At 54.8% G+C, this 14,972-nt stretch overlaps 1 protein-coding gene across 3 annotated transcripts in view; it reads right to left on the bottom strand.

The window, feature by feature from the left end:
- CAMK2A (calcium/calmodulin dependent protein kinase II alpha) overlaps positions 1 to 14,972 on the bottom strand; it is a 65,824-nt gene that overhangs the window by 14,700 nt on the left and 36,152 nt on the right. For 2 of the 3 annotated variants that reach the window (NM_001075938.1, XM_015472301.2), the window contains 7 exon segments: positions 3,205 to 3,253; positions 8,850 to 8,890; positions 11,422 to 11,464; positions 12,956 to 13,039; positions 13,409 to 13,531; positions 14,550 to 14,644; positions 14,785 to 14,868. In NM_001075938.1, the coding sequence (NP_001069406.1) occupies positions 3,205 to 3,253; positions 8,850 to 8,890; positions 11,422 to 11,464; positions 12,956 to 13,039; positions 13,409 to 13,531; positions 14,550 to 14,644; positions 14,785 to 14,868 (519 nt within the window). 3 annotated transcript variants of the gene reach the window in all.

The following is a 14,972-nucleotide window of genomic DNA, read 5'->3' on the forward strand; positions in this document are numbered from 1 at the left end:
CTTTTGTTCTGAGCCCCTCCCATGCCCTCAGCAGATCCACTGCTCTATGAAAGATTCATCCAGCATCTGCTTAGTAGCAACTCTGGCATTTTTAATCTTCTAGGCATTCACCCAGACAACCAAGAGTGTTCCCTCATAGCTGGGAAAGCTGAAGACCCAGAGAGGTTAAGACACTCTCTCAAGGTCACACAGAGCACGGCGGCTGAGATGAGATCAGCATTCCCGGCTAAAATTTCCCAGAATGTCTCTGCCCAGATTCGGAGGCAGCTCTTTGGAAGAGAAACGGAGTTTTCAAGAAGCTGACCAGGAGGAGGGTGGTGGGGAGGAAGCCTAGCAGAGTCCTGTGTAGCTCAGAGGGTGAGAGGCCTGTGTATCAGCCTGAGGGGCTCTGAAATATTCATGTCCCCTTCTTTGCTCAGGGGGAAACGTTCCCTGGAGGATGACATTTCTAATTAACTTTAATGTTAGGTCAGAATCCACCCTACCAGCTGCTATTCTCACTTAGTAAGAAGACTTAACAAATTAACACCAGAAAATGGTTCTCTGGAAATTTTCTCTGAGGCCTGAAGAACCTGGGGGAGGCACAGGGCTCCTCTCTCCTGCCAAACAGCGGGAGAAGCTCCTGGTTGGGCCAGCATCTCTTCCAGCAGACATGGCCCTTTACATGTATGGACACTGAGGCAGGAAATGGGCTCCAAGTCCTACCATTAATAACACTGACATGCCCTTTCTCTTCTCTGGGCTTCAGCCTCCCTCTTTTTATTTTATTTATTTATTTTTGGCCATGCTATAGGCATGTGAGATCTTAGTTCCCCGACCAGAGATCAAACCTATGCCCCCTGCAGTGGAAGTGTGGAGTATTAACCACTGGACCACCAGGGCAACTTATTCCTCCTCTCTTTAAAAGGGACATAAATGAACTAAAATTCAAGACTTCACAAATGTTCCCATCCTGATATCGCTAAAGCAGAAGATAATGATTGTAAATGTCAGACCTTGGGGATACAACCCAGAGCCGTTACTCCAGGTGGAAAATGTCTTTAACGGGTCTGCACATGGCACATTGCATTAATAGTAAATACACACTTCACATTCTATTTCAAACATTTCTCTGTCTGTTTAACATATAAATATTTATCTTAAAATAATCTTTAAGTAAAACTGACGCTCCAGGAAAATGCCGTATGGCTTCCAGTCATTCAACCGTAAGCTCCAGTTTGAAAGAAAAGAAATTAAGATTTATTACACAGTGACCATATTCCAAGCACTGGGTAAGCACTTTAGACACAGCCTCTTGTTTCATCTGCACAGCAGTCCTCTGAGCTTGGTGCTGTTATCATCATCTCTTTATAGTTAAGGAAACGGAGGCTCAGAAATGTTCAGTAAGTTGCCTAAAGTCACCCAGCAAATAGATGCCAGTGAACAATCACAGAGCTTGTTTGCCTCCACAGACCCTGTCTGCTCTGAGACCAGGATTATGAGGCCACAACCAGTCTCCTCAAAACACCCAGCACCTCACTCTTACCACTGGGACAGGGAGCCTCAAATACAGCGAATGTCTCAGAAACACCCTCTATTGCCCCCCACAAACCTATGGAATCAGAATCCACAAGAGCAGGGCCAGGAATATGCTTATAAATCATATGTGAGGGGCTGAGAATGCTGGCCTGATCCCAAAGAATTTGTCAAGATAATGCATTTTGAAGGCTGTCCCGAAAGCCATGGTAGAAACTTGATTTGCTCTGGCACCAGGCAATGGTGATGGAGTGACCACCCCCCACCCCACCCCACTCCCAGCTGGGAACGACCAGAGAGGGAACACAGGCTGGGCCTACTCTTCCAAACATCCTGGTAGAGGCAGGAGGCAGCTTCAAGGGTTTGGTGTGTCAAAACGGCCTTAACTCAGCCTGAATGGCAGTGGCGCAGAATATGTATTACATAAGAAAATGCTCTTTTCCTCATGACTGTATTCTTTTAGAAGCAAGTCGTCTAAACTCCTGAAAATATCTCGACTGGCACCACTGTGGTCTCTCCAGGTCGGTGCTATTTTTCTAGGTCTCAGAGACTGCCCAGGCATCTCGGATACATGCCCGAGTGTGAGAACTCCGAGCCTTGCCGGGTCTCCCTGTCCTGGGGCAATAAGGAGGGCTGGGTACAGGCAGAACAGCAGGACATCACTGACTCATCCAAGGACTTGGTGCAGATGTCAGCACCCCACGCTCCCTCCTCTAAGCTCCAAGCACACTTGCCACCCGGCAAGGCCTCCCCAGCCAAGGTTACAGGCCAGGCCCTGAGGTGCACTGCCTGGGTTCATATCCTAACTGAACCCTTTATAAGCTCTGGGACTCTGGGCACATTTACTCAACCCCTCAGATTCTGGGCTGTTGAATGGGGTTAATCACAGTACCTTCTTCCTAGGCTTCTTGTAAAGCTCAGGTGAATATCAAGAAGTTGAAACATGTCTCGCCCACAGCAAGTGCCCCATAAAAGACAGCCGTTAGTATTCCTGTTGCCATTCTATTATTTCCTCTCTTACTATCAAATCACATTTATCTGGGGTCTTGCTCCCCCTTGCATCTGAGTGCTGGTGAACACTATTAGTCACTGGCTACAGTAGCCCCTGAATTTTAGGTTGGCCTTTTTTTTTTTTCCTTCTGGCCATGCTCAGTGGTATGCAGAACTTCCCCAACCAGAGATCGAACCTGTGCCCCCTGCATTGGAAGTGCAGAGTCCTAACCACTGAACCACCATTGAAGTCCTTGGGTTGGTCTTAGGCAGTGTTTCCCATATTCCAGTTTGTTGAACTTTCTACATTTCTGCTTTCCCTTCCTTTACTTCGAGTTTTTAAAACCAACTCATCTTTTTTAAAAATTTCAAAAACACTTCCAAAGGAAAATGTATACTACATTTATGACTTGACTATGTTAATTTTTTCACATTGAATTAATTTAATACATGTTAAAGTCAACACATAACTGCTGCCATAAGAAAAGTCCATCCAGGTACCACTAGTGGGTCAGGCACACCATACAGGGGAAATGCTGCCCCACAACGTCCCCAGCCTATAGGAGCAAAGTAAGGCTTTCTGTAGAGAAACAGGACACAGAGTTGGCCTAGGGGCCCCTGCAGGCAGGAGACTGTCAGTGAAGGGGGCCCACCAGGAGGCCTGGGAGCCCTGATGCTGAAGGCAAGGCCCCCTCCTACCTTTGGTGTCTTCATCCTCAATGGTGGTATTGGTGCTCTCTGAAGATTCCTGCCAAAAAGAATACAGGAGGTGGTGAGGCCCACTTGCTGAGCAGAAAGAGGCGGGGTCAGCGGGGGGCTGCCCCAGCTGCCCGATGCTGCGGCCCCGTTTCCATAAGCCTCATCAGCTCTGCCGTCCAGGTGCTGCACTGAAAAATCCCGTCAGCCTTCCGAGCCTAAGGAGGGGACGGGCCCAACTCAGCAGGCGGCTGGTGGAGGGGAGCGGGGTAAGAAGGAAGGGGTGGATGCACCGAGAGCCCTGGCCTTTCTGGGAGGGCTGGGTGGGGTGGTGTGGGGGGCTGTCCTGAGCCCTGTCTGCTGGAGGGAGCAGAGAGGGGGTGTGGGGGGCAGAGAGGCACATGGTGGCCACAGGATGGGGAAGGAGTACACACACTGGCAGGGGAGGAAGAGAGAGACGGGGAGGCCCAGTGGGAGAGAGCCTGGGCTTTTCAGGGGGAGAAAAACCACACAACTGAGGGAGACAGCAATGGAGTCAGAAGAAGAGGGGCATGGGCCATGCCACCACAGGAACCCCTAGACAGAGGCAGGGGCTGGTGGCTCCTCTGCCACCGGCAGGCCCTGGGCTGCCTCGCAGAAGCTCAACAAGGGCCTCCACGGCTTTGGCCAGACCAAGCCCCCCAGCAGCCACAACTGGCACAAACCAAGCCCTGAGCTGAGTTCCAGAGCCAGGGTGGGGAGAAGCGAGAAGCCACGGGCTGGATGTGGGATGGGGTTCAAATCAACCTTTGCTTCCAAGGGAGTTCCCAGGTCTACTGTCAGGCTGCTGGCCTGGGCCATGGAGTTGGAGGTGTCAACAGAAACACGCCAACAACACGCACACACAACACACATATTGTCACACGAGGCACACGTACCAAGCACGCCCTGAGCCCCCTCTCCCCGCCCCCGGTTCCCATTGCAGCCTGCAGGAGAGAGGCAGGAGCGAGGGTTCGAGGCCCAGGATTTACCGGCGTTTGGGAGACGGCAGACACTCACCATTAACTGAACGCTGGAACTGGACTTTCTTTTCTGGAAAAACAAGGAGAAGAGATGGGACAGGAAAAGACACAGCATGAAAACGGCAGGGAGCAGAGGAACGAACAACAGGGGAGGGTTGGAAGGAGGATGGGCCTCGGGGTCATTCTCTGTGGTCCCTTGCCAGCCAGTGTCGGGACAAGGTCAGGGCCACCAGCAGCAGCTGACCCGGCAGGGACAGTCCTTTCCAGCCTGGAGTTCTGGGGCCTTACGCACAGCTGCCTGGGTCTCAACAACCCAACCACCAAGCTCCAGGCCAAGCCTCTTCTGGACCAGGACTCCCCTTACGCCAAACTGGGATGTGGAAACAAATCCTGGGTCTCAGATACTAGTTGCCTAAGGCCTCCAGAATCCAAAGCTCTTGAGGGATAAAAGGTCTGGAGACCTTTTGTCTCAGCTCAGGTCTGGAGATGAGGCTCAGTGTCTCCTCCTAGGCTCCCCCTGTGTCTCTGATGAAAGGACCCCACTCCTGACTTGCTTGAGTGTCACAGTCACTCAGGAAGCTTGTCCAAAATACACATAACCGGGCCCCCTCTCAGGAGTTTGATAACTAGGTCTGCATCAGAGCCTGGGCATATTTATTTTAAATGATGTTCCCAGGTGATTCCAAAGCAGAGACAGGGGTGGGAACCAGTCCCCTAAGTGACCTCAAAAATCCTGAGGGTCCTCCCTTCAGCCTATTCTAACTTTGCAGGGATTTGTCATGTGACCTGTGGGAATCAAGGGAAAGAAAGAGGAACATGTTAAGTTATCTTCTCCCTCTTTCAGTTCTAAGCTTGGAGTCTTAAAGACTCACACTCATAGAGGTTGCAGGGCAAGACTGACACTTGCATCGCACAGGTGGGAAACTGGGGCTCAAGGTGGCTCAGATAGCTACTAGCAATGAAGAGGCTGGAACCCCCGATGCAGGCCCTCTGCCCTGTCTAGGTCTTCAGGTACCCACAGCCTGATGGCTCCTCATGGCTCATCCTGGAAGCACTTACATCTGAGAGGCCAGGAGGCTGCTCCCTGAGCTGCTCTGTGTGGGGATCAGTGGGGAGACTTGAGATGCTCTCTGGGTAGGCCTTTGCCGGGGGAGGCACTGGGTATTCTCTGAGGGTCCTCGGGTCTAATTCTGGGCTTTCTGATCCAAGATCCAGCAGCCTGAGACCCTTTCCTCTCCACCCAGGGCCTCTGCAGAGGTGGCCAGGGTGGCTCACTGGGCTTTCCCAGTGTTGGTGCTCACAGCCCTGCCTCTGCCCCAGCTGGCCCGGGCGGTGTGACTTCCGCAGCCAGCAGCCAGTCCTTCCTGCCCTCCCCTCTCATCTCCTCCCCTCTCCTTTCCTCCTAGTGTCGGCTTCACTCCTGGCTGGAGCCAGGCCAGGCACAGTGCGTGTTGGACGGGACAGGCCCACACAGCTCGGCTGTCAGCAGAAACCGGAGAGTAGCGTAGGGGCCAGGAGGTTCCAGGCGGGACACGAGGGGGGAACACAGAGCAGAGACTGCATCAGATTCGGACATACAGTTACAGGATGGGACATGGAGGGGTGGGGTCATGACGCACAATGGGACACCAACAGGGGCAGTGAGTGGGGTTGAGGGGTGGAGCGGCAGCCCCTCTTCATGGGAGTAATGGCCTAGTAGTGGCTGGGACGGGGGGCATTGCTTCTTGGTAATGGAAAGACTCGATTTTCCTGAATCACAAAGATGATGATGATACTAGTAATAAGCCCTCACCAACCAGCATGTTAGTTTCATTTCAAAGGCGGGCTGTCATCAGAAGTAGAGTCACATCTCTTAGAACCACATGGAGAAGATGGTTCTAAGGTTGGCAAGGATGGTAGAAACGGACGATGGTCAAAATTAGCCTTGAAAAGCCCTTAAAAGCCTATAAAGTACTGTATTGTGTTATATCTTGAACCGAGTTTTTCCTCCAGCGTTGGAACCAATCAGTGCTTCTTCAACTAAGCTATGGGTGAAATCAGTGGTTTGTCTCTAAGGGACTAAGTTGGAAGAGGAATGTGCGTTTCCCACTTTGGCTGGGCACGTGTTGGTTACCAGAGAGCATCATGGTGTGACTCCACCAGGCCTGCCCCGGTGGGAGACCCTCACCAGCTCCCCGAAAACAGCTCTTCTCCTTTTGCACAGATGACGGAACTGATGACCCAGAGCCCCAAGGGAGGGAACAGTGGGGCCCAGGCTCAAAAACCCTGGCTTCTTGACTTGAGGTCCGGTTTCAGTCAGAGTAAAAACATGAATGGATCTCCCAGAACAACATCTTGTAAGCCAGATCCTGGGCCAAGCCCCTTGGGTCACTCTCATCTTCCTGCTAGACATTCCCCCTCCTTCACTCCAAGCAAGGGGAGGAGGCTGAGCTGCCGAGAAAGGTTCGGGCCAGGAACAACCTTTGTGTGTCTCTTCTTCCACGCCCAGGCCACCCTGAAGAGTCACCCAGAGTCTGTCCTGCACTACAGGGAGCAGAGGCGCGCTCTTCAGCAGTGCCCGCTGGAAGGTCCTGCAGTGGCCAGCCAGAGCCCTGCCATGCTATAGGATGTCCTTGCCCTCAGACAGCCTCCGCCTCCTGGCCACGACCGGAGAAAGCCAGACTAGAGCTCCATTCCATGACCTGGCCTGAGGGAGGCCCTGACCAAGACTTTGCCAGAGTCATACCCGAGTACCAAGCAGACCTCGGCAGCCCTGTCTGGGCCCCTCCTCCCCCTCCTCCTACGTGGGCCTCAGCCCACCATCACGTGTGGCCTCTGCCTTATATCCCCCAAATAGGATTTTTCCCATGGCACCCAACACCCCGAGTGTCTACACACGAGGGCCAGATTGAGCCCCAGCTGCACCATGCCTGCCCCCCACCTACACTGCACAGCCCCCCATCACCCTTTCAAATTGGGAGGGGAGGAGGTGACTTGTGGGTAACCCCAGCAAGTAAGCCAAAACTCAATCCTGGATTCCATTACAGCTTCTGGGACGGATGCGTATCAACTTTGTAAATTAGGCTGGCTTTAGATCTGTGGTTTCCAAATATTTTTTTGAGCAAACTTCAGAAAAAATCTTACCCAAAAGTCCAACACATGGAGCAGAAAAGATAATACCATTGACTAGCCTCTCATGAGTGGGTCTCACACGCCAGGACGGTGCTAAGTCGTCAAAACACAGTATCTTAGTACATCCTCACAAACAGCTCTGGGAGGTGGGAGACCCTTTCTACCTGTTGCTTGAACAAAGAAAGACAGACTCAAGAGATTCAAATAATGGGCCATAAGCTCACCCAGGCTCTCTCAACCACTGTGATGGCTGGTCCATGGAGCTGTTCTGGCTGAAGTAGGTGAGAAAGGCCCAGCCCTCTCTGCTCAGTCTCCCACTTTTCAGTCCCTCCCCAGCTGCTGCCAGAGGTGCCTCCCAAGAAGCTTCGGGCTCCAAGGAGTTCCATTTGAAAATCATGGGCTTTGACTGATAACCAAATAATTACATATTCCTCAAGCACCCAAGATGAGAAGAGAAAATTATTTTTTGTTTGTTTTTAAAGCTGAAATCTTGGAAATCATGGAGTTCACATCGCCCAGCTTCCCCACTGTACTTTTGGGGAGACTAAAGCCTTCAGAGGGCTAAGAGCAGAGAGAAGGCCCATATCCTGGCTTCAGGCAAACAGCCTAGTCCCCTCCATGCAACCCCTGGCAGATCAAAGCCAGGGGCCTGAGACTCTACATGCCACTATGAACCAAGCCATGAAGCCACCAGACCACCTGGGTGGCTGTGTTTGGACAGCATCCCACACCTTCCAGTGTTCTGGGCATAGACCAGCCCTGGGGCCCTTGGCCAGGCAGGGCTCTGAGCCGAGAAAAAGGCAGGGTCTCAAGAGAGGAGAACCCACCAGGCAAGCCAGTGGCAGGGGAGGAGGGAGCTGCAGAGAGCAGGGAAACAGGCCCCAGAGAGCAGAGGGAGAAGAGAAAGGAGGGAGGGATGGGTCAGCGGGGTGTGGAGGGAAGCAGCTCGGGCATCAGGGGTGGGGACGGGCATCAGGGGTGGGGATGGGGCAGGCCTGGGTTGGGGGTGGGGTGGGGTGGGGGGATAGGAGGAGGGGATTCTTGGCACTGAACCGGCAGGCCTTGATGGGGGTGGGTACTTCTGGATGTCAAAGCCGAGAGGACTGGCTGTCCATCCCCTGCAGGCTTTGTAGGTTGGACTGGGGCATGCATTGGGTCAGGGGCCCATTCCAGCCAGCCCATACTTGGGAAGGAGGAGGTCACCCCTCATGACATCTCTGTCCCTTCTTTGTGTCCTCTCACTCACCAGTCCTCCAGATTCACAGAAATCTCCTTTAATTTACCCTTATGCCCGCCCCAACCTTCAAGCCACCTGCCTCTCCCACCCTCTTTCAACCCTCCCTTCCCCCACCTGCCCCCATCCATGCTGGTGGAAGGGTGGGCACCGAAGCCCAGGTCTCTGGGTCTGGGGACCCCAGGCTGCATGGGTGAGCGCATCTGCCCAGAACCCCATTGGCAAGCCTGGCTCTCACCCCAGCCCTGCAAGCCGGGCCCTGCAAGCCAGAGGCAGGCCCTGCTGAGCTGGCTGGGGCTTACCTTCACACCATCGTTCTTCTTGTTTCCTCCACTCTTCCCGCCTGCAGAGGAGAAAAAGTAGAGGGTTATCAACACCAGGCAGGGCACCAGGGCCCACAGCGCGAGGAAGAGCAACATCCACGGGCCGCGGAGGACACGGAGCCGCAGCAGCTATGTGAGGAGACCTCCTCCTCTTGCTCTTCTTCCTTGCGGGGTGGCCCAGGGACTGCCGGTGGCCCACCGCAGTCTGGGGTGGGCCTGGGCTCCCCCCGGTTCTCAGCAGTGTCAGGCGTGACCCTCTGGCTCCATGGGTTGAGGAGGTGCCCACTGTGCCCCAGACCGTGGGAGCGCTTTCAGTCTGGGGATTCCCTCCAGATCCCGGTCACCACTTGTGCTGGCGGTGGCCAACCCGGAGGCCCGGCTCCCCAGCCCAGGGCTGGACGCTCCCTCCCACCCCGGCCGGCTCTAATTTTAGCCCCATGCTGCTACGGAGGTCATGTGTCAGCCCTGCCTACTCACTCTGGACAGCTGCGAGCTGAATTTTGCTGGTGATAAGAAGCAGGTGCCCCCCCGCCCGAGTCCCTGCTCCTCTGGCGCCCACCCCAGCCAGAGCACCCATTCCCTGAAGAGTCCTCCCCATCCTCAAACTCTAGAGCTCTGGGCTGGGGCTGGCCATCTCCCTGGTGGTCAGGAAAAGCAGAGCAACAACTTCCAAGAAGGCCTCACCTGGCATTTCCCATTTCCTTCCTTCTCACCTTCTGGCCAGAGCCCTTGGAGAGGGCACCAGTCAGGACAAGGCATGAACACCCAGCCCTGCGCAGCCTGACTTCTGGCAGCTTCAGATCTCAAATAAATGGCTTTAAGTTAAATGAGACATAGCACTTGGCACGTATGCAATAGATGCTCAGTAAACAGTAGCCATGCTAAATCCTTCACCGGATGAGAGCAAGCTGGGGAGGAGAGGCGGTACTGAACATGATGCCCCAGAGGTTTGGAAGGATGGAACTCACAGCTGGTGCAGCCCGCCAGTCATCCTCACATTCCCACCGATGACCCCTCTCAGGCTCTTGTGCATTTTTCCCCTCTTGCCAAGTTTCCACCTTGCAAAGCAAGTGGGGGGCGGGGTACCTCTGGATCCCAAAGCCGAGAGGAATAGCTGTTCCATCCTCCATGTACTCTGTGGGCTGGACCAGGATACACAGCAAGCAAGGGGAGGACTTGCCCCTCAAGCCTCCAAGGGGGCCCCCTCTCACTCCAGCCCACTATGACAGGACTGTGGGTCTCCAGAGGCCACATATTCTAATTTTCAGGAGATTTTCTATGAAATGAAAATGCTGGAAACTCTTGCTCACCGCCCCCCCACCAAAAAAAAGTTTTAAAACACCACTGGCCCCCCAAGCACATGGAGAGAGAGGGAATAACTTATGTACTCCATTTTGTGAGCTCTGGACTAGAGTGCCTGAGGGGCCCTTCAGTTGTTAAAAAAAGACTCTGACTGCCTGGGTGGCTCATCTTTCAGTTTAAGGAACTGCAGGATCCCTGTCTGGGAAGCGCGTGGGAAGGCAGCTCTGTGTGGTGGGGAAAGCCCAAATCTGAAGTTCCAGGGCCTTCCCGGGCCTGGGTCTTATTCTGCCAGCTGGTTAAATGGGCAGGTGGGCCCTCTCAGAGAAGCCAGGCCTGCAGCTCCCCAGATCCGAGCCCTCACGGTGGGGCTGGCCACCTGTCCACAGCAGCCCTCCCCGGCCGGTCCCGGCACCAGCCCCAGCCAGAGGGCCCCTCGGGTGAGCTTTGCTATATCTGCTCAGCTGCCCCGTCAGCCATCCTGGGCTCCTCAGGGAGACGCCTCTGGCGGGCACTGGCCACGGCACTCTCCAGCATGCCAAGGGGAGCTTCTTGCTAAGCCCTGATGCTAATCCCTTCCCCTTCTCTCTTCAGGGCCACATGCCGCAGGTCACTGGGCCTTCCCTGCCTTAACCAGCCTGGCTTTGACCAAGGCCAAAGGCTCCTATCCTGGACTCCTTGGTGACTCAGCCTAGTAAGGGCACGTGCTCTGAACTGGTGACACCTGCCCTGAAAGTTCCCTTTAGCAGCATGACCTGGGGTGTGTCAGAGTTGACCTCCCTGAGCCTCTGCTTCCTCATTCAGAAAACAGGGGTGGCAATCGCCTTGTCACAGAGGCCACATGAGTGAAAGCCCACGCTTTCACTCTCGGTACTGCTTGGGAACTGCTTGGTAACTGTGGGGAACAGGAATGCCGCTCTCCCTGGGCCGGGCTCAGTCCCTCCCACATCTGGACCCTGACATATGGGGAGCCTCCCCACAGCTGGCCCAGCCTGAGAACCCAGCACCGCTGTGAGGTAGGGGAGGTGAGGGTTAACGTCTAACCCTTCCTTGTGGGCCCTTGGCTTGATAACCTTTGACCTTTACCACTTCTGCAGGTGATATCAGGTGAGCTAAGCCCTAATCACTGAATCCTCTACAGCCCCCATCTCCACAGGCCTTCTGGTCTGAGTGCACTCAGATACCCCATTGGACAATGCCCCCACCTCCTGCAGGATGTATGTGAAGATGAATCCGAGGTCCTACCACCTACCAGAGAAGTTCCTGGTGGCCAGCATAGTGGTGAGGATGGCTCCCTGCAACAGAAAAGAGAAGGCGGTTTGGGGGAGAGGAGGCCATAGGTGAGGGGAGAGGAGATAGAGATGGGAGGGGTGGGGAAGGAGAGGAAGGGGCTCCATTCAGACACAAAAACCTTCTGAAGCTCCTTGCCCTCCATTTCTCCCACCCCACAGCCTCGAGACTATCCCCGCCTCCCGGGAGAAGGGTGAGGCAGAGGTGATCTAGGCCTTAGCTGGCACTGCTCAGGAGATAGGGCCATCCAAGGAGCAGATATTAATAGATCCCACCGGCCTGGCCAGAGCTGGTGGATGTGCTCGGGGACACCTGTCAGTGGGGGTTCCTAAAGGCCAAGGAAGTTTCCTGCTGGGGCAAGGACACCAGACTCTGCACCCCTCAGCTCTCTCTGTCTGCATCTTCTGCCTGGACACAAAGCTCCTCACTCTAGTACTGGCTCATCCCCCTTTCTGTAGTTCCTGGGCTCAGAACCTTGGAGGATTAATGGGGAAAAACCCTCCTCTATCAATAAGGGGACTGGAGACCAATGGCCAGTTCAGATTCTCTGAGTCCAGCGGTCCATGATTTTAAGACTCCCTGATTCTGACATTTTGAGACTACATCTATGACAGCTCCCACTGGGGGTTGGGGGTGAGACTCAGTTCCCCTGGCATCATGCTCACCACCACCCCCTTGGCCCATGTCCCTGTCCTGAGCCACCACACCAGGCCTGGGGGAAGCTGGTGAGGAAGTTCTGAAGGAGCCAGGGCCTCAGCATCTGTCACTCAGCAGCTGATGGCTTCTCTGTTCCAACCAGCTGGGGGCCCCTCGGTCATCCTTCCTACCTGCTCACAGGATCCCCGGCAAGGTCTAGGACAGGACCTGTCACAGCCCTGAGAACACACAGACCTGCTGAGAGGCCAGCAGCTCAGGGCTCACCTAGGGCGCACTGTGACTTCCTCAGGGCACAGCCCCTGCCAAGTCCCTTGGCCGTTCCTTTCCAGTGGTTGGCAGCTGGGGTCTCTCACCCCTACCATGGTCGCATATCATTCCTGGAAACCTCTCCCTGCCCCACTGAAACACTTGCTGTCCCCCTAAGGGGTCAAGCTCATGCTTCCAGACTTCTGCACAGGCTATTCTCTGTGTCTAGAACACCTGCCCCATCAGACTTTACACTGTTAATACCTGCTTATCCTTCGGGATCTCAGATCAAATGCCACTTGCCCAGAAAGGCTTCTGGGATCCTTCCCTAGTCCATGCAGATCTGTTCCCCTCTCTGGCCCCTCTGTGGACCCCCCCAGCTTCAGGGCAGCACTCACCACTGCCCCGTACTGTCCTGGTCACTTGACTGTCCTTGCCAGCGCTCACTGCCCAGCCCAGACAGCCGGTGGTCAATAACACTCGTTGACTCAGTGAAGGAGAGAACTAGTGAGCGGGTCTCTTGGCCTCTGTGCAGACCCAGGCCAACCTATTCCCTTGTCTGTGGGGCATGGAGGATGAGGACCTGCTGTTACCTTCAGTTTTCTCCTGGCGTTGAACTTCTTCAGGCAGTCCACGGTCTCCTGTCTGTGCATGCAGGAGGCCACGGTGGACCGGTGCTGGAGAAAGGAGGGGAGAGGTCTGTGAGTGGGAGGCAGGCCCACCCGAGGTCCCCCCACTCCAAGAATATCCTGTGGATGGGGTGGGTATCTTGTGAAGAACAGTTCTCTGTTCTAAGGGATGGTATAAACATCCTGGTACGAGACATTTGAAGCCAGTAGCTCCCCCCACCAGTCACGGTGCCAACTCAGGATGCCTCCCACTGCCACTCTCCACCTGAGAACCACAGCAAGGTCAGTCTCTTGAACTAAGCCCCCTCAGGCCCAGCATGGGCCTGAGGGGCAGCAGGCAGGTCCAGGACACTGTGAGGGTCTTGATCCTGAGGTCTGGAGGGATCCTCAGGAGGGGCTTTGCTGAGGAAGGCTCACCGAGATCCAGGGGTGCTTGAGGGCCTCAGCGGCCGTGATGCGTTTGGATGGGTTGATGGTCAGCATCTTATTGATCAGATCCTTGGCTTCCGGGGTAACCGTGTCCCATTCTGGTGACGGGAACTGGAAGGGGCAGAGGGGCCAAGTTTGCCCAGCCTACCCCAGGCCACCCCTGCGATCCCCCAGCCCCTGACTGGCAGGGGAGCAGGCAGGGGTCCTACTGCCCGTCCATTCGGGCATCCACAACCAGGAGTTGGGGCAAGGTCCCCTGGCCCCAGGACAAATCAGGGCGATGGCAAGGGGAAAGGAGGCCTCCCTCTGCTCTTCTGAGGCCATGCCTTATCTGGAGAGCAGCAGGCCAGTGGTGACAGCCCAGACTTCAGAATCGGAAGGTTGGGTTCAAGTCCCAGCTCTGCCTCCTGGGCTGTGTGACCTTGGACAAGTCACCTTGGACATGTGACCCCTCAAGCTATCCCTAGAGATGTTGTAAGGATTAAATATGATATAAAATGCACGGCACATGGCTCAATAGGTATCAGCTGTGCAGAAAAGCAGTGTACTTGGTAGGCAGAAGCATGGACACTAAAGCCAGACTGCCTGGCTTCACTAAAGCCAGCTCTACCATTTCTTAGCTATGTGTTCTGGCCAGTTATTTAACCTCTCTGTGCCTCAGCTTCCCTATCTGTAAAAAAGCAGTAATAACAGTACCTATGTCATGACTGGTATGAAGATTATAATAATAGAAAGCATTTAGAAGACTGCTATGTGTGTTAGCTATTATTACTGTCTATCTATATACATACAATATATAATTGTGTGTGTACAACTATCGAGAGATAATCTGGCTTCTGGGGCCTGCCCCCTCTATATCCCACTCTACTTTTGTGCTGATTCTGCCTCCTGGGGCCCCATGAACTAAATCCCCATCACTTAGATGCTCCAGTCACTAGCATGGCCAGTTCATCGTCTGGCCCCAGTCAGCCCTCAGGCTCCACCTGCTGGTCACCCCTACCCCATAGCTAGCGAGTGGCAGGAGGGCATGAGGGAGGCGTCCTTGGGTCTCTGGCCTCACTGGGCCATGACTCCCACTGGATGGGACCCAGGGGCTGGCAAGGAGGCTGGAGACAGGAGCACCACTCACATCATAGGCGCCAGCTTTGATCTGCTGGTACAGGCGATGCTGGTCCTCATCCCAGAACGGGGGGTACCCCACCAGCAGGATGTACAGGATGACCCCTGGGGAGAGGACCAGGAGAAGCTTGAGCCCCAGGAATAGGAGGGACAGAGGGCACGTGGAGGAGAGCGATGGGAAAGGAGAGAGAGTGCACCAGAGGGCAGGCAGCCAGGGGAACGGAGGGGCCTTCAGATGGACTCACCGCAGGCCCACAGGTCCACGGGCTTCCCATACGGGTCCTTCCGCAGCACTTCTGGGGAGAGGTATCCAGGTGTCCCTGCGAACCCTGCTCCCCAGACACACAGACAGGCAGACACATACACAGAGGTTGGCACGTAAGTAACTGGGAGCAAGATCCTGCTGGAAGAGGGATAAGGCTGCCCTGGAGAC

The sequence above is a fragment of the Bos taurus genome, chromosome 7 (assembly GCF_002263795.3).
Source record: "Bos taurus isolate L1 Dominette 01449 registration number 42190680 breed Hereford chromosome 7, ARS-UCD2.0, whole genome shotgun sequence".
In the NCBI taxonomy this organism is placed as follows: Eukaryota; Metazoa; Chordata; class Mammalia; order Artiodactyla; family Bovidae; genus Bos; species Bos taurus.